The sequence below is a fragment of the Glycine max genome, chromosome 4, assembly GCF_000004515.6.
Source record: "Glycine max cultivar Williams 82 chromosome 4, Glycine_max_v4.0, whole genome shotgun sequence".
Classification (NCBI taxonomy): Eukaryota; Viridiplantae; Streptophyta; class Magnoliopsida; order Fabales; family Fabaceae; genus Glycine; species Glycine max.
Genome location: NC_016091.4, coordinates 5,762,006 through 5,780,892, shown reverse-complemented (window position 1 = coordinate 5,780,892; position 18,887 = coordinate 5,762,006). Strand labels below are relative to the sequence as shown.

Sequence of the window (18,887 nt, the reverse complement as noted above, 5' to 3'; positions counted from 1 at the left end):
CTCTCTCTCTCTCTCTCTTTCTCTCTCTCTATATACATATATATTAAATTATTGATGATAATAGATAAACAATTGCTCCAATTTCTGATTGGATCCTCACCGACAAAAACAAATGAACGTATACCAGATTGCTATTAAAAATACTAAAGTATAAATTTCATTTGAAATGTATTTTGCAAGTCTGTAGTACTAGATTTTGTTTGACTCACCAGACAAATTAGATTCGAAAAGATAAGTTTAGATTAAGATCTACAAATAGAATTTTCGATAAATTCGATCTTATAAACGTAATTTTAAAAGAAGAATTAGCAAGAAAGTGATATATGCTTTAAAATTATTGAATAATAGTGGTGGAAATTATTTTTTGGTGTATAATAATTAAGAATGAATTTTATCTTATACGTACATTCTCTCAGTATATTTTCAAACTTGCCTTAACAAATAACACGAATGTTGTTATTCTTTTTATTTTATATTTAAATTACAGTATAAAATATAAAAAAAAAATGCATGATAGTTTAGACTATTGAACAACAACATATTAAGAAGAGAATTTGATTTTATGGTTAGTGCAGAGAATTATTACACTCGTTTTATAATGTTACCAAAACATCAGTATCTAATTATAACAAATGAGATGTTGATAATTAATTAGATAGATTTGGTTTGCTTCGCCTTACACTCAATGTGCATTAATTGAAATTAAATTTTTAAAAAAAGAATCATATTTGAAAAAACTCTTGTATATGTAAAGTTAACACAAAAAGAAGATGAAAGAAAAACGCGGTTCAATGTTTTGAGGCTGCGCCGTGTGGTTCCCTGTCCCATTCAAGCATCGTAAGAAATAACTAGTTATTTACATTACATAGTAAGAACTAAACTATGGTCTTAATCATTATGGTTTTCCGAAGGGACAGATAGGCTAACATTCAAAGAATCAAAACCAAAACAACAAAAATGTGGAATGTATGAGATTTTCATGCAAAACACAAAAATCCAACTAATGCCAGCTGAGAATGTGACTCTATCAGTCATAATACCATACGCGCTTCGGTGATTGTCGCTTTTACTCATCTCTGTGTGACCCAGTTTCCGTGTTGTGCCAGCGATGCATGCAGTATCACATGCAACTCACGTTTATATAAAGAATCAATCTCTTCCAAACTTACCACAAAATTCCTTGTTTTGTGAGTATTTCTTGTCTAAATTATGGTTTGAGTACTATTCCCACTATTGGCGCAATAATGTTATTTAATTGAACAAAGCTAATGATTGCAACATAAAATATTTGAGTGGAATCGGCGTACACAAAGGCTTTGTTTGGTAGTGGGACAAGAATTTGAGGAAAGAGAAGTAGGTAGGTTGATTAGTGTAAAAAAAAAAAAAAGATATTTTTTTTTAATAAAATTAATGTTTTGAGGAAGACCACCGGCAAGGGAATGAGAATAATATTTTGACGTTTTACAACAATGATTTTTTTCTTTTATTTTCTCTCAACTCAATAAAGAAATTCTGCAACGCGTTGCCCTGTATCTTTTTTGCGAGCAACCCTGTTTACGGTACAGTCATACATAAAATGTGACTACACTTTTCTCAATTAGGATTCAAATTTTAATTCATGACTTTGTGGGAAACTATTCTCTTTATTAGATTCAATCTTGTTAATAGAAATAAAACTTTGATTATAAAAAATAATCCTGTCCAAATAAATAATAATAATAATAACTAGATTGTTAGATAAATTTTAAGTGCATTTACTGAATATATATATATATATAGTATAATATAATAAACTTGTTACTATTTGTTAAATTGAAACTATAAGATTATGGAGATTTAATTTAATTGGTTGAAAAAATACATTAATTATTATAAGCCCTTCAGTACCTTACTTTTGCCTTTCAAAAGAAAATTCTTTAATACTTAATTTTGATTCTCATGAATTAAAAAAGAAGCTGCTAAAGACGTTTTAAATTCCGTTCAAACTATATAAGAATATGAAGAATGTTTTTCTTATGGAAGATGATACTCTTGTTTTAAATGTTACCTAAAAAAATGTTATAAGCAATAATTTTTAAAAATTTTAATTAAGAAAAGTAAAGATGTGGAAAAGAAGTGACGCGTGTGGGCCACAGCAGAGGAACAGAAAAGTTAGTACGTCTGCAAAGCAGTCCGAAATCCTAGGACGTTAAAACGGATCTCCCTAATTTGGGCCCCACAAATCCTGGGTTTCGGTTGCTGCTGCGGTGTCCCGAGGTTGGTTTCTTTGCTGTTCCTTTCTGTTCTCCAAGAAAGTGTGGGTCCCACCAGCCAAGTCCAACCAACATCCGTGTGGACCCAGCTAGCCACCCTCCTCTCTTCCCTTCATCAAGTGCGGGTCCTCCTCCTCTTCTTCACTTCTTCAATTATCTTCATGTTTATCTTAATTAATCATCATCATTCTTAATTAATCATTCTCTTTAAGTCATGGTTTGGTTGTGGCCTTCTCAAACGCCTTATATACTTGCCATTCCCTGATCCTTCCTTCTACATTGGTGCATTTCTGTGTCTTCCGAACAAGTGAGCACCCCTTTTACATTAGTTTATGTTTAGATAAATGTTCACATATTTGATTTTTCCTTAATTTTTTTTATTCTAGTATCAAAAAGAATTTATACTGGTCTTTTAGAATAAAAACATGTGAGCATAGATCACATCGTTCAAAATCCATTTCAAACAAGATGGTTTTATAAAATCAATTTTATTCAAAGTCAATTTTATAAATGTTAACTCAAAAACACGCTAATGATGCAATGTAAAGCTGTTCATATAAAAAATAATTGCCATTTTGTATTATTCCATCTTTATTATTCAAATTATACGATATTTATTTTGTGCTGCTTTAGCCCACCGTCAAGTACTAGTAGATCGTAGTGTGTGTGAGCTTTGACCGGTCCTTCATTTTCCTAGATTACCTTAAAAACAAGAAGAAGAATTGGATTCCAAAGATTTCTTATGTTTTAAAATGTTTTTTTTTTTTTTTTTGCGGTAAACACACGCGGCAAGGCAACTCAAGAAATGCATTTTCATCACATGTATCTAACTATTGGCTGTCATTTCTTGAAGTGTCATTTTTTGTCCCTTTCTTATTGTTTTTCTCTTGTGCCTTTGACTACATTTTCCATGTCTCATTCCCTCCTTTCTTCTTTATTTAAATGCTTGCTAATAGATTTCACTAGCCAAACCAAAAAGTTCCTCACACTACATCACACTTTCTGAGTATCTTCAAACGCAATCAATTGGTATATCTAATCTGTGCTGTGCATAATTTGCTCCATCAGCTGTGGGAAACATGGGAGCACCATTTAAGGGAATAATTCAAGATTTCAAGGGAAGAGCTCAATGCTATAAACAAGATTGGATTTGTGCACTCTGTTCTGGCGTTAGGTAACTCTTGTTTATCTTGGGAAACACATTGCATGCTTACTAGGACTTTTCTTTTGTTAATCCCTAAATGCTGTGTATTTATTCTGATTCGTGTTTCTTTGATTAATGACAGCATATTGGCTCCAACTTTCTACATATTCTTTGCTTCTGCTCTTCCTGTCATTGCTTTTGGAGAACAGCTTAATAGGGATACAGGTAAAACAATCTCTTTTATGTTTTCAACACCCTCAAACCTTTGAGCTAATGGTTGTTTTCAGTTTTTGGTGGATATAATGTTTGATGTTCTGTAAATGAGCTTCAATATGGTGTTTTTTAACAGATGGAACCTTGAGCACAGTGGAAACATTGGCATCTACTGCTATTTGTGGAGTTATTCACTCAATATTAGGTGGCCAACCTTTGTTGATTTTAGGAGTTGCTGAACCAACTGTCATAATGTACACTTACCTCTACAGTTTTTGCCAAAAAACACCTGAACTGGGTGGCAAGCTCTTTCTGCCTTGGGCTGGTTGGTACGGCATTTTACATTATAATTTTGTTTCTGTTTTTCCCATTTCCTAAATCATTGTACATTACATGTATGTTTGTCTAACTCTATTGTTCACTGTGTTGCAGGGTTTGTGTTTGGACGGGAGTCTTTTTGATTCTGCTTGCAATTTTCAATGCTTGCACAATTATCACAAGGTTTACAAGAATTGCAGGGGAGTTGTTTGGCATGCTCATAACTGTTCTTTTCTTTCAAGAGGCTATAAAGGTGTTGCTTCCACTTCCTAGCAAAAAAAAAATCGATTGTAAATTTGTCGGCACTGCAGAACTCAGCATGACACTTATTTAAACCTTGAATCGCAGGGATTGATAGGCGAGTTCAACATGCCAAAGAATGAAAATCCTTCCTCAGTGGAATTTCAATTCCAGTGGCTGTATACAAATGGATTACTCGCAATCATTTTCTGTTTTGGACTACTCGTCACTGCCCTTAAAAGCAGAAGAGCTAGAACGTGGCGATATGGAACAGGTAAATAACCCCAAAAATATCTTACAAGATAGAGCTTTTATGTACACAATGTTTTTGTGTTAAGTAAATAATCTCAAATATCACTTTATATATTCTTACTCTGGCTTGCAATGCAGGGTGGCTACGAGGATTTATAGCAGATTATGGGGTTCCAATGATGGTAGTGTTATGGACTGCACTGTCTTATACTGTACCAGGCAAAGTTCCAGATGGTGTTCCTAGAAGGCTCATTTCTCCCCTTCCCTGGGATGCTGCATCTCTCTATCACTGGACAGTAGTGAAGGTACTGTTTTTATACATTGTGTACAGCTTTTTTCCATCCAAATTGCATTCTTTTGAAACAGAATTATATCAGTAGAGTTGGCTTAGTTTGCTAAGCAAAATACATTGTTTTAATGCTTGCGTTGATTCTGTCCATGCCATGTATGCGTTCTGCTTTTAGGTTAGGGTGTTGGGGTTCAACATTGTGATAACAAGCAGTGATCATTTTAGTTTAGGCAAGTCAAAATATCTATCTAATAGTTACTGCAAACTGCAGGACATGGGGAAGGTACCAGTGGTTTATATATTTGGGGCAATTATTCCAGCTCTGATGATAGCAGGCTTATACTTTTTCGATCACAGCGTAGCTTCGCAGATGGCGCAACAGAAAGAATTTAACCTTCAAAAGCCATCTGCCTACCACTATGATGTTTTGCTGCTTGGAATAATGGTATGGTATTTTGTCTCTAGCATCCTTCTTCCTAAAACTTGGCTTTATGTTATTCCTTGTTGATAAAATTGCCTGACATATCTTTATGGTCCTTAGACTTTGATTTGCGGGATCCTTGGCCTTCCTCCTTCAAATGGAGTCCTTCCACAGTCCCCCATGCATACAAAGAGTTTAGCAGTTCTTAGGAGGCGGGTAAGTATCATCTATTGCATCAAGTCTATTGGTTCTTATTTATTAGATATCAACTAAATTTAGATTCTTGTTTTACGTTATCAATTTTCAGATGATCCGAAAGAAGGTGGTGAAGAGCGCCAAGGAATGTATTAAGCAACGAAGGACCAACTCTGAATTATATGGAAAGATGCAAGAGGTGATTGTAGAAATGGATACAGACCCTACGGTAAGTATTGTTGGCTTGATACCTGTGTCATTTTGTATGCAGGCATGTCCAAGAGTAATACAATGTTGTGAAATTGATACAGGTTAAAGAATTGGAGAATTTGAAGGAGGCTGTAATGCAATCTGATAGCAAGGATGGAGCAAAGGAAAAATTTGATCCTGAGAAACACATAGATGAATATCTACCAGTGCGGGTTAATGAGCAAAGAATGACCAACTTATTGCAGTCTCTCCTGGTTGCTGTATCAATCTTAGCCATGTCAGTTATCAAAAGGATACCAACCTCAGTTCTATGGGGATATTTTGCTTACATGGCAATTGATAGTCTCCCAGGGAATCAGTTCTGGGAAAGGATATTGCTTCTCTTCGTCACCTCAAGCCGGCGTTACAAGTAAGTACAGCCTTATGTAAATTAGTTTCAATGCATAATGGTTTTGAAGTCGAGAGATTATTCACGGCTTTCAAATTTACATTTTCATCTAGGATGCAGAATTCAATTAACATTTTCACTAGGCATTTTAATATACTATAAGAAGCTAATTACATATTTTGTCATGGTTCTTGTCTGTTTGGGCAGAATTTTGGAAGGTTCTCATGCCTCTTTTGTGGAGACAGTACCATTCAAGACCATAGCTGCATTTACAGCCTTACAGTTAGTATATTTTGCGTTATGTTTCGGGGTGACTTGGATACCTATAGGTGGAATATTGTTCCCCGTACCATTCTTCCTTCTCATAATTATAAGAGAACACTTGCTTCCAAAGATGTTCAAGCCTAACCATCTTCAAGAACTAGATGCTTCTGGTTATGAGGAAATTATTGGTGCTCCACATGGTTCACTGAGGGTACGATTTATAGTTCAATTCAATTCTTGTTATGCAAGACCACGTGTTTGTACATTTGTTTGTATATTCCAAGCTTTTCAACTTATGACCTGAAAATGGTTAATCAGGATAAGGAGCCAGATACTGATACTGATGGAAGCTCGGAAGACTTTTACGATGCAGAGATATTGGATGAGATGACAACCAACAGGGGAGAGTTGAAACTTAGAACTGTAAGCAGCTTCAATGATAGAAACCACAGCTTCAGTGAAGACAGACACACTCAGGTAAATGACTTATATAGAATCCTTTAAGGTTTCAACTTACAATACATTGTCTAGTATTGACTATGTTATTTTCATGGACTTGGACAGGTTTATCCTGGAAATGCTGTCTGAATATGGTGAAATCTCACTGCACCAACCATTTTTTAGGATGCAGAAAGGATTTGGGATAATAGTATGTTCCTCTGTAAAGGAGTGCTCATAATTTTTTGTGTGGTCCGTTAAGGTTGAAGATGATCTTCTGTGGAACAAGAAAGGATTCAATCGGTGAAAGAGATGAAATGCAAAAAGAATCAGAAGTGGACAAAAAATGCATTTGAACTTTGAAATGGGCTTTCAATATTGGTAGGAAAACACACTGAAATGTTGAGATCAAGGGTTAATTCCTTCCTTAGATGGCTACAAAGTTCTCAAAATAATGAGTCAGGTTCGGGTGGAGGGAAAAGACTCGTGTTATGAGGGGGAAAAGGAAAAGGGAGGGTAAAGCAAGGAAATGAGAATACTATACAATTATTTTTTGAAGTTAAAATATAGATAGATGTCAGTAGAGTATTCTTTATTTTTTTTTTGTTAACACTCATTGTTTTCATTGGATACAGTAGAGAGTTTGTAAGGAAACTTTATCAATTCAATTGGCCTGAGTACCATGCTTAATTATTTTGTTTGTAACAATCAACAAAGGCGAAGGGTATTCCATCAGAGCATTCAACGACACTACAATGGAATAGAATTTGGTTGATATTTTTAGGCTGCATGTGAGTATGTATAAAAAATAATGATTCTTTTTAGGTGCTTTGCTTATACATTAATTTTACTGCATTTGTAAAATAGTCAGTCATGCATACACACTCCCGAGTTCAGTCAATAAATTAAATGAGCGTATGACTCATTTCCATTAATGTTATGTGCAAATCATTAAAAACTAAGCTAAAAAATAACTCTCATCTAATTATGTTTGTATTTGTTTATATTTTTTTTTGGCTGTAAGGAGGGGTACTTAAGGCCCCAAGAAAAACTAAAAAAGTAATCTACAATAGGCAGAATCAAATTTCTATAGATCAAATTGAGTTAGTCCTCAAGGCAAATTATGAGTTAATTAAGCTACTAAGTTTCATACGCAAATTATGCTTGTAGTTGATAGGGTTTTTTTTTTGTCTAGACCATGTATTTTTTACCAGATGCACTTATGTTTGAGCGGGTAGAATTATTATAACTGAAAATTTTCCCTTTGAGTATTTATTACAGCTGTATACCAAGACTTGAAGTTCGTACTGATAGTTGATACCTACAATATTAAGAGTTCACTGTTCTCGCAATATAAGTACTTTTTGTTATTACTAAACAACATTCGACTTGGTTTTTGAGCAAAAATGGCAACTATTGTGTGGCTTTAAGCGCAAATTTGGTTGCACGGTAAGACAAAAAGCGCATAAAAAACGTGAAAAGAAAATCAGGCATACGCTGAACCTCTTTAGTTTCGAAGAAAAAAAAATAGAATTTGCATATAAAAAATTAAACATATTTCCAGCCTTGTACTTCTAAGTTCTAATGTTAACCTGCATTTAATGAAACTTCCTAGTTGGTTAAGGAAGTCAAAAAAAAATTTCCTTTTCATTTCTAAAATTAAAGAAGTTTTTACTTATTTTAGAACTTGTTAACTTGTAATTTTTTTGTGTTAAAAAGAAGTCTGCGCAATATTTTTTCGCCTCATAAATTTTTAGCCCGCAAATCATTTAACCCACATTGCTACTAATTAATATTGTTTCTTTCGATTTTCTGTTTTTTCAAACAAGATTACCAGTTTCTTCAACTGTAAACTGAACAATTCTTGCAAAACAGATTTTATAATAACATCAAAACTGTTTTTAATTATACAAATTGAAGGGGGAAAAATGCTATTTTTTTTTTGTTTATCCACTTTCCACTATAGACTAGTCTTAAATCAGCTGGAGGGGAGGGATGGAATAACTTTGTCATCTACAAGTTACAAAAAGGTACTTCGAAGAGAAAACTAAGAAGCAGAAGAAAAAAAAAGGTTAGTGACAAGATACTATTGCATTGCAATGGATACCCCATGAGAAAAAAATAATGGTATGGGAATCAATTCTTGTTTTCCTCTTCAATACAAGTACCGGCAATAATAAGATGATCACCATCTCTTAAAAGATTTATATCGTCCACTTCAGCTCCATCTATGGTCAAAATTTTGGTGGCAGATATATCAAACTTTCTGGCACCAATATCTAGCAGCTCTTCAAGGGTCTTGGGCAGCAAAACAAGTTTTCCAGCATGTTCACCCTTTTCAGGACAACTAAGTGTCACTCTGGTTAATCCATTCACGTTCCCTCTATTACTGCTACGGCCTTCAGATACCTTACCTGCATAGTTAAATCAAAACATAATCCATCAATCTGATAGCCAAAGGAAAAAAAAAAAAAGACTTCATATTTTTTAGTAGCATGCTTCTTCTTTTTCATGTATCCATTCTTGGATTTAAATTATGGGTCCTCCTAGCAATTATTCTCAAGATACTAGTTAAATATTAAAAAGTTGAAAGAGTTTTAATATGTTGTTAGTATAAGGATGTTTACATTGTCAACTAAATTAACTTCAGCATTACAGAAGTTTAATGATTTTCAATGATATGGTAGTTCAAGATTGGTTTACAATGTATTCCAATTAATTTTTTATTATAATATGCAAAATGTAACTCAGAACTTGCTAACTGTTTTGGGGGCATCAGAAAAGAAGTTGTTCAAGTTAAAATTCACCAAGAATAATTTTAAATCCTCCTACTGATCACTTCTTTCTTCGTATGGTTAATATTGAATATGTTTTATATTTCCATGACGTTAAATGCATTTACTTTTGTATTTAATACTTTCTTTACAAAGTTGTAGAAAGTTTTGTAGGAGGATATAACATTACTCGATCATCAATTTGTTCCAAGATATACGTACCACGATTGGCAATTGAGATCATTCCAAAAATGGAATTATCAAAAGAGCTGGAAGACCTTCTCCCATGATAAGGTAGCAGTGACATGCTTTCTTGGGTTATGGCAGGCATGCTTGGATCAATTTGAAACCTCCCACTCCTGTTGTCATTCCTTGGTATTGGAATAACACTTGGTTTTCTGCTCTCTTTGATGTTATCAAATATATTTCTAATTTCTTCGCGTCCGTGTTGTTCTGCCATAACCCTAGGAGTCCACCCATTAGCATCTGGCATGTCAATGTCTGCTCCTTGGTCTACAAGGAAGTTAATCATCTCAGTGTTTCCTTCAGCTATTGCAGTATGAAGAGCAGTGATTCCATTCTTTTTAGGTTGTGTCACATCCACGCCACATTGAATAATTTCCTTGAGCAATTCCATGTTATTTTGCTCAACAGCACTGCATGCTAGATGGCCTGCATTGGCTAAAGATATGTCTGCACCATTGTCTATGAGAATTTTCATCACAGATTCATGCCTACCCTTCATTGCTTCCCATAGTGGGACACTTCCATCCATATCTGTGTAGATAAAAAAAAAAAAAGCGATTAGAGTCTAGAGATATCACCAGTACTAGCGCATTTTGCGGTATGAAAAAGGTTGTAAGTAAATGTTCCAAACAGGGCTAAAGAGTACCTTTGCTATTGGGGTCTGCACCATATTCTAGAAGCAAATTTACACAATGCTCATTGCCTTTGGAAGCTGCAATATGCTGTTACATGAGAAAATAAAGTTTTAAGCATCTAGTGTTGTGTTTATTATACATATATACTAATGCATGTGTTCATGCGAGAGAAAATCTACAAACCAGTGTTGTCTTTCCATTCTTATCTAATTCATTTGGATCTGAACCCTTCTTAAGCAAACGATGCAATAATAGATCATCATTTCTGCTTGCTGCAAAGCATGTGGTAATGGGCATGTCCATTTTTCCCCGAGCAAGCATGGCCTCCGTTTCTGCCAAAATTGCATCCATCCCTGGATACCTTGATTCTTGCAAATGCTGCGCAACAAAGTATTAGTAATGAAGACAATGTTATACAGAAACTACAAATTGAAAGGATGTGTGTACAAAATATTGTGTGAATGAATCTAAAATGTAACTAGTTAGCAATTAGAATCATTCTAGAATATACACAAGTCATCGTTGCTCATATACCTGGAGAAAATTGTTCATGACTATTGTCCCATCTCCAATATTTGAATGAACAAGATTTAGAAATGTAGTACGGTTCAAGCGCAGAATTTGGCTCAATCGTTTGGTTCGAACTGTAAACGTCTGTGGCCTGTAACATAGAACTCCAATTTCTCCAACTATATCTCCAAATCCTACCTCACCAATGACCTGCAATTATTGCGGACCACATGCTTTATATAGAGACAAGTCTTCACAATGGCAGGGATGATTCATAAAAGTGTTAATAATGTAACCAGACTTACCTGTTCCATTCCATTCTTTCTAATGATGAGTTCCTGACAGTCAGAAGAAAATGAAGTTCAGTTTCTTTTTGGATTGGGGAAAGAACATTTCAGAAGTGCACATTCCATATGCAATAAACAGAAATTAATTAATCTTAACAAAACAAAAAACAATTGATTTTCTTATTTGCATCATGTTACACCCCTCCTACTTTTCTAGATACCACACAGAGCATATACGAAGTGAATGGAAATAAAGAGAGGGCGTAGATTCTTACTGCAGCACCAGTAACAACGATATAAAGGTCTGTTGGCGCTTCATTCTGCAAAATCACATCTTCCTTTGGAGGAAAATACTCGGCCCTCATCTCCGTGACCTTCAAATTTTCAATTTCAACAGTTCAAGATATGCACATAAAGCAATGTTATTAAACTTCTAATATACAAGGACTACCAGGAAGCCGACATACAACCTAGCTGTTCTTTGAGCTCGTATAAGTTAGATGAATCTATTTTGGATTGAATGTGAGATGTTGATTGATTAATAAACACGTGAAGAAAGAATCTCATGTTGATTACTAATTGATGTTTACACTCAAGCTTCAAACTGTCATGTTCTTAGCACCATGGTCATAGAATTATATAGCAAGACCAAAAGTCAAGAGAGTATTACCAGTTGAAAGAGTAGGTCACTTGACACTCCATGAAACAAGTACACCTTGTCCACAAGTGGATAGAATAGGTAGTGTGAGATGCTAGACCTAATAGCCTTTGGAAGGGATTCAATAATTTCTTGTTGCTGCAATCCTTCTAAATCAGTTCTGTACTTCAAAAACAAATGAGCAAGCATCTGTTCTTCCAAGCGGATAGGTAACTGATTCCGATGGGCGAAACCTGTGGCAGCTTGCACCGTGTCTCTCTGACATGCCACAAAGCAACCACCAAAAAGAAACATCAGAATATTAATGGGCCTCTTAGGAAGAAAGAAATGAAGAACCAGCATTTGTATTTTAGAACTCCAATAATAAAGATGTGATTTGTGGACTTCTTAGTTTTACCTCATTAACAAATGTATCAAGTCCTTACCATTTGTCAAGAATAAATATTGACTTGCCAAAGAGGACTCCAAAACCATTCAGGACAAGAAAATTGTGAAAGTCTTTATGATTTAAATGATGATAATGATATATACTCACATATTTCCTAGTTCTGCTTGTTCCATGAACAATCAAGTTTGTCATGTTTCCGATGAGATATGCCGTTAGTCCGAGGTTAAAGAGCATATAAAATATGTCAAACACCATCTCCCTGGTACTTACAGGATGCAAGTCACCATAACCGACTGTTGCAAGAGTCACTATGGACCAGTACATTGATGTTACGTAGCGCTTCCAAACACTGCTTTGAGCGTCTTCAGAAACCAGGCTAAGCCATGTTGAACTTGGGTCACGATCTAAAGCAAGAAAATAGAAAATGCAGGCAGCAAAATGCATTGAAAATAGAGTAACCTACAAATGCAAAGTTATAAGTTAGGTTATTGTATACTCATTAAATCACCGATATAACAAGAAAGAAATTAATGTGTAATAAAATAGTGAATTTAATTTTAATACACTGTCAACCCATTAGATAAGATTTTAGGTATGATTTTTAAAACTTATCACAAAAGTCAATGATTTTCAATAATATGACAATTCATGATTGATGTAAAAAAATCTTGATGCTAATAATTAGTCTATTCCAAGTAAATCCTTTAATAAAGGAAATACTTACACATATAAGCTTTGAACAGCGCACCCAGAAGTAGTTATAATTTCTGTCCTTTTCTAATCTGACACAGAGAAGAGAAGGAATGTCACAATCAATTTCTATGTAATCCAATAAAAAAATGTTCTGCCCCAACTCATGCCTATGAGTTTAATTTTTTGCCTTTAATTAAACTTACAAATAATAAGTTGTTACTTGTTATGAATTCAAGATAAAGAAACGTTTGAAACTTCTCTAAACATGAATTGTCCACCAACTAATATTAATTTCTATACACCGACGTGTGATAAAAAATTATAGTAGATATAACTTTTAAGGTAATTTCTGTAAAAGTCAACAACCAACCGGTATATATCAAATTATGATTTGATGGAAAAAAAAATTACAGTGTTGATGCATGAACTAGTACCTTGCAAACATGGCACTAACTCGACGGAGACGCCAAAGTCGGAGCATGTTGAACACGCCATATGACTTTAAATCAGGGGGCAACGAGTCGCGGGCAATTTCAGCAGGGATGGTGGCAATGACATCAAAGGCAAACCATGTTTTAAGATATCTCGAGGCAATGAGCTTTGGTTCATCCACGAGCAGATACGTAGTCTTGTCGAGGTAGGCAACAAAGAAGGTCAGAACAATGTCAATGGCAAAAAAACCGTTCACCACATTGTCAACAATGGAAAGAGGAAGCGATGGATCACTAAGGAATCCAAACTCAAAAGGGCAAACAAATGCAGTGTAGAAAACTAACAACACCAGAAACGTGTTCCACAATCTGCATCACCCCAATGAAGCATGAAAAGAAACATTAATTAATTAATTACGTGACATAATGTATTGTTATAAGTGATTATAGTGGGTGTATAACTAAAAAAATGTAACAAGAACCTGAAATACATAACATGGTATATGTTTTTTTATTTATTTAAGATCACTTGTGTCTTGCAGGAAAAGGCAATGTTGTTGGGACTGATACTCGTGACAAACAATACTAGGCCTACTCTCTTAGCAACAGTTTTTTTCATTAATTAGTTAGTCTAGAATTAGAGTTTACTTTAAACAAAACTAAAATCATGTATATTATTTTTGTTTGTTAACAGTATATATAAATATATAAATACTTAAACTGGGTGAATGTTAGGATGGACTTGATTCTGTGTTGTCCCAGTAAAAACCAACCTGTAATAACAGGTAAGCCAATGTTTTCAAAATTGTGATATAGTGCCTTTTTTAGGTTTTCATGAATGGGTCTGTAGACTGTAAAAATTAGGAAATGGTCACAAAATCTAAGTCGTTTCTCCTTAGTTGGGCATGTTATCACATTCCCAACTTCTTAGTAGCGGTTATACTACGGTTGTGGCTAGCAAAGCCTCGCTCACAAAATCAGCATGTGAAAACTCCACTAAGCATTGAGGAAGAGTGGCTATTTCATGTGAACCAAATTCAAAGAAAAGTCTAGTTGCCTTCCCTTTCTACAACCCTTTCCTTGTTAAAAACATTTGTTAGTAACACACTTTTTTAAACACTATTTTACTATTAATTGAAAGTTATTATAAATTTATTTTCTTATTTATCAATTCTAACTCATAATTTTACAGTTTTCAAAAAAAAAAAAACCTTTAATCAACAGTAGAAAGTATTTTAGATTAAAGGTGTTAAAAAGTGACTTCTTTTAATACTTCTTTTATTATAATATCTAACCTAGCAAAAACAAAAAAGTGTTGAGTAAACAGAGAATCTCCTAAAATACGCTGCTAGCTCCACTATTCATCACATCCTAATTCATTGACCTAACACTTTTTGCCTAGAGCAATAGTTTTGGACAATCAATTTTTTCAAAATTTAACTAAAGCCTATCATTTCTGATCATCTTTTTCGTATCACATTATTTTATTTACTGTAATATCTATATTTTTTTCTCTCTTTTATGTTTTTTTTCATTAGGCGTCACATAGCATTTTATGCATCCAAATATTATATTTCTTTTGCCTCTAGGTTTCCATCCATTCTTCAACTACTGGGACCATATTGTTATTATATCTGGACTGCAATAATTTGCAGTATCAAAAACTCTATCTCTCTCTCTATACAACAACCACTACCGGTAAAACCTAAAGCATCCTAAAAAAAAATAGCATACCTGTAACGAGGGTTGTACCGCGAGACAATGTAACTCCGGAGCTTGTGTCTCCCGGAGTGGCCAGCGCTAGTGGCGCCGAGAGGCGGAAGCGGAATGCCGGTGAGGCTGTATTGGCTTCCTTCATTCGTCATTTGATCAAACTCTATGTGGTTTCTATGTCTCTCATCATCCGCAGCCTCATCATGGCAGAAACAAAACCTTGCAAACATCTTCTTCGCATGCGTCGTTGACATTGGTGAGTTTAATTTCTTGCACTTTCTTGGCCGGTCAGAGAGAAACCCTTTCTTTTTTTTGTGCCAAACTTCAAAGGTGTTCCTTTCAAACTTAGCTTCGTTGTTTATTACGTGCATGTGTTTCGGGGGTTAAAAAGGAATGGCGATAGATAGGTACACAGGTAAGATTATGCATATATGTGTTGGTTCTTCTATGTGTGGTATCGATCAAAACCCAACCAATCAAATTAAATTGCTGGTGATTTTTGTTGCATAACATAATATGATATGATATAAATGTAAATATATATATATATATATATATAAAGGAGAGATCAAATCATTTATATTTTAATATATTTAAAATTTTATAAAATAATATAATAATTGTGAAAATTATGTAATTTGATTCATATATATATATATATATAAGAAGTTTCGGAAATCACGTATCTTTCTATAACTGCCTCAAACTCAAATTAGAAACGTGATCACAGGCATGCATTCCGTGCTCGATAGTCTTACTTTACGTAGCATTTTCTTTTTTACCTTATCTTTGGATTCTTATTGTACCGGAATGTTTGTTTCACGGATTATAACTATTATTTTAGAGAAACTCTAATTTATATATATATATATATTAAGATATATGCTTATTTTATATAATTTATAATAAATAAATATTTTTTAATATGTAAACTATATTATATATATATGAAATACGGCTTTTGAAATTGAGGAGAAAAGCATGTGGATAAATTATTAGAATCAAGAAATTGATATAGTATGTGAAAGTCCAATAGTCAAAAATCTAACTAAAATTAGGATTAATTCATATTAGAATAATATTAAAACTTTATATATATATATATATATATATATATATATATATATATATGTATGTATGATTTTTAAAAATCAACCACACTCTTTATATACTTTCTTATATTTTTAATGTCAACTAAATAGTTCAATTTATTTTTTATCTCTTTTAATTTATTATTTTTAATAATTAAAAATAAAAATATATTACAATATAAATATTTATTCATCATAAATTTAGAATATAATTTATATTTTCAAAATTAATTATTTAATACATATTTTAATTATAATATAATAAATATATTAAGAAATATTAATTTGTTATAAATTTTATTGGTACAAAATAAACATTTATTTTATGTAATGTGCAAACTAAAATATTACCGTGTGTGTATATAGGATTTTTAATGTGTGCGACATTGCTCACCATAAGAATAATTAATTACTTATTTTTATTTTATGTAGATTAATATATTACGAATGATTCTTTTAAAATAATAATTATATTTTTATATTTAGATCGATATATTTACTTTCAATCAAATCCACTGGTTAGCATCAATGCCGTGCAAATTCTTTTTAAAGTTGATGTTCCATTTTTTCATTATACTTATCCTCGATCGATAATAATATATTTTACTTTCAAATAAATAAATAACTGATCAAACGAGTATCTTTCATATCTTTCAATTTTTATTTGATACAATACATTATTTATTTGTGCGTACTCGCTCTAGAGCTAGCGTGAGCCACCGAGTCATCTAAGGTTCTATGAAAGTTATTTATTTTTTCTATCTTATAATCTTATGTTTTTCTATTTACTTTTATAATTTATGGAGTTTTAATTTATTTTATGCATGAATATATTTTTAAAAAAAATTATTCTATATATATATATATATGAAATCAAATGCATAATATTATATTTTAATTATGAAATTATATATGAAAATTTTATTCATCATTGTATTATATATTAATCTTGAAATACATAATATGATTTATTCTCATATGATTAAGTTTTATGTCTAAGTGATCTTTATAATTTTGATTAATTATTGATTAGTCATATCATCTATAATTTGATTAAAATTATATATTAAGTTGTTTAATGATCATATAAGGAATTAGGCATAACATTATGATTAATTGTACTTTATATAATAAATTTAATTTATCTCACATGAATTTTTATCATATTTGTATAATTAATTAGGATAAAATAACATATTATTTTTTATGGTTTACCTACGGGAATTATGAGGTATGTATAATTTGTCAGTTTTATCATAAAGTAAATATTTGTGATAGAAAATCAAATTATTTTCATGTTGTACCCATAAAGCATGAAATTGAGTATGTAATTTGATTATTCTATCATAAATTTTAATTATTTCTTATTGAATTAAAAATTTAGCCCACATAAAATTTTTAAGTCACAAGATTCAATTTTCTGATATGTTTACATTAGTAAAACATACAATTAAGATTAATATGTTTCAAATTTTGACATAAGCCTTTGGATTTTTGCATCTTCTCAAACTATTAGTTTTTCTGATATTCAATATGATGTTTCCAAACTCAAAGGAGATAACTATAGGATGTGAAAAGGAGAGAATTCTTCTACAATTGGGGTGGATGGACATAGAATATGCTATAAGGAAATACGAACCGCCTGCAATCAATCACTGATGAAAGTAGTCCAATTGGTGTTGCGTTATATGAGCAGTGGGAGCAATCCAACCGACTCAGTATGATGTTCATTAAGACCAAAATTTCAGCTGGGATATGTGGTTCAATTGACCAACATGAAAAGGCTCGAGACTTGCTTAAGGTTATTAATGACCAGTTCATCACTTTAGATAAATCTTTAACAAGCACCCTGATCATGAAGTTTTCCTCTCTTCGGCTCACCAGTGTGAAAGGTGTGCGTGAGTACATAATGCAAATGTGAGATATTTCAGCTCAACTTAAGAAACAAGATGTTGATATATCTTAGTCCTTTCTGGTCCACTTCATTGTAAACACCCTTCCGTCGGAATATGACTCATTTAAGATTTCCTATAACACACATAAGGACAAATGGTCTATCAATGAATTAATGACCATATATGTCCAGGAAGAAGAAAGACTTATAATGGAGATGAATGAGAGTGCATTACTGACAACTGCTTGTCAGAAGAACAAATCAACTTAATCTCAAGCTAATCAGAAGGAGAATGGTAAAATACCACCTTAAGTTGATATTAAGAAGGTGACAAAGTGTTTCTTTTGTAAGAAGAATGGATACATGAAAAAGAATTGCCCCAAATAGAAATTCATTAGGCAATAAAACGCAAATACATTTGGACATTGTAATACCCAAACTCTCTCACTTCAAAATTGATGAGGAGTGACAAATGACAAAACTTTAGCTAGCTAGGAAACAAAACCCTGAAGCCTATTAAATCGAGTGGGTGTAACTGTATACGATTTGCTAACTGGTTATGTTGATGGTTATGTTGATGTTTAACTTAGTGTTATTGGAGTTGAAATCAAATGCTTAGGTAAGGAATGTGGCTTTAAAGAGAAAAAAAATATACTTGACTTATATTACTATATGTATATTCACCTTTATGATAGATGAGTAAATATCTCATTAGATTTGACTTTACAAAGATTGAAGCTATAAAAAAATTAATACATAGTCTTTTTTATTTAATTGCATATTTTCTTATATAAAAAGAATCTTTCTTAGATAGATGAGAATATATAAAAAAATAAAAATTAAATATGTTTATGGTTGCAATTATTGCTGCACAAGTAAATTGATTTCAACTCCAATAACACTAGGTTAAACATCAACATAACCAGTTAACAAACCGTATACA

General features: G+C 32.7%; 2 protein-coding genes across 2 annotated transcripts; one reads left to right on the top strand and one right to left on the bottom strand.

Annotated features, from left to right (window-relative positions):
* The first annotated feature begins 2,451 nt into the window (after positions 1–2,451).
* On the top strand, positions 2,452–7,559 carry LOC100787412 (boron transporter 4). Its single transcript, XM_006578101.4, has 14 exons — positions 2,452–2,559; positions 3,321–3,426; positions 3,539–3,621; positions 3,746–3,938; positions 4,042–4,180; positions 4,276–4,441; positions 4,558–4,724; positions 4,980–5,153; positions 5,250–5,345; positions 5,437–5,553; positions 5,636–5,943; positions 6,130–6,397; positions 6,505–6,663; positions 6,751–7,559. Exons 2-14 carry the CDS (start codon positions 3,332–3,334, stop codon positions 6,772–6,774), a joined length of 1,989 nt encoding a protein of 662 aa, XP_006578164.1. The 5' UTR covers positions 2,452–2,559; positions 3,321–3,331; the 3' UTR covers positions 6,775–7,559.
* Positions 7,560–8,696: 1,137 nt separating this feature from the next.
* Positions 8,697–15,253, bottom strand: LOC100786870 (potassium channel AKT1). The gene is made up of 12 exons (XM_006578991.4): positions 14,981–15,253; positions 13,250–13,615; positions 12,847–12,904; positions 12,270–12,581; positions 11,747–11,992; positions 11,352–11,450; positions 11,095–11,127; positions 10,814–10,999; positions 10,463–10,657; positions 10,291–10,366; positions 9,621–10,175; positions 8,697–9,038 (listed from the first exon to the last, which is right to left on the bottom strand). The coding sequence occupies exons 1-12, from the start codon at positions 15,211–15,213 to the stop codon at positions 8,761–8,763; spliced, it is 2,637 nt and encodes an 878-aa protein (XP_006579054.1). The 5' UTR covers positions 15,214–15,253; the 3' UTR covers positions 8,697–8,760.
* Between the last annotated feature and the right edge of the window lie 3,634 nt (positions 15,254–18,887).

Bases quoted from the DNA above. Each gene is read 5' to 3' on its own strand.
- LOC100786870 (XM_006578991.4), bottom strand. From the start codon at position 15,213: ATGTCAACGACGCATGCGAAGAAGATGTTTGCAAGGTTTTGTTTCTGC. The intron at 11,451-11,746 runs GTAATACTCTCT...GAAAATTTGAAG, and splicing joins GTGACCTACTCTTTCAACTG to GTCACGGAGATGAGGGCCGA. The intron at 11,000-11,094 runs GTAAGTCTGGTT...CAATAATTGCAG, and splicing joins GAAAGAATGGAATGGAACAG to GTCATTGGTGAGGTAGGATT.
- LOC100787412 (XM_006578101.4), top strand. From the start codon at position 3,332: ATGGGAGCACCATTTAAGGGAATAATTCAAGATTTCAAGGGAAGAGCT. The intron at 5,944-6,129 runs GTAAGTACAGCC...CTGTTTGGGCAG, and splicing joins ACCTCAAGCCGGCGTTACAA to AATTTTGGAAGGTTCTCATG. The intron at 6,398-6,504 runs GTACGATTTATA...ATGGTTAATCAG, and splicing joins CTCCACATGGTTCACTGAGG to GATAAGGAGCCAGATACTGA.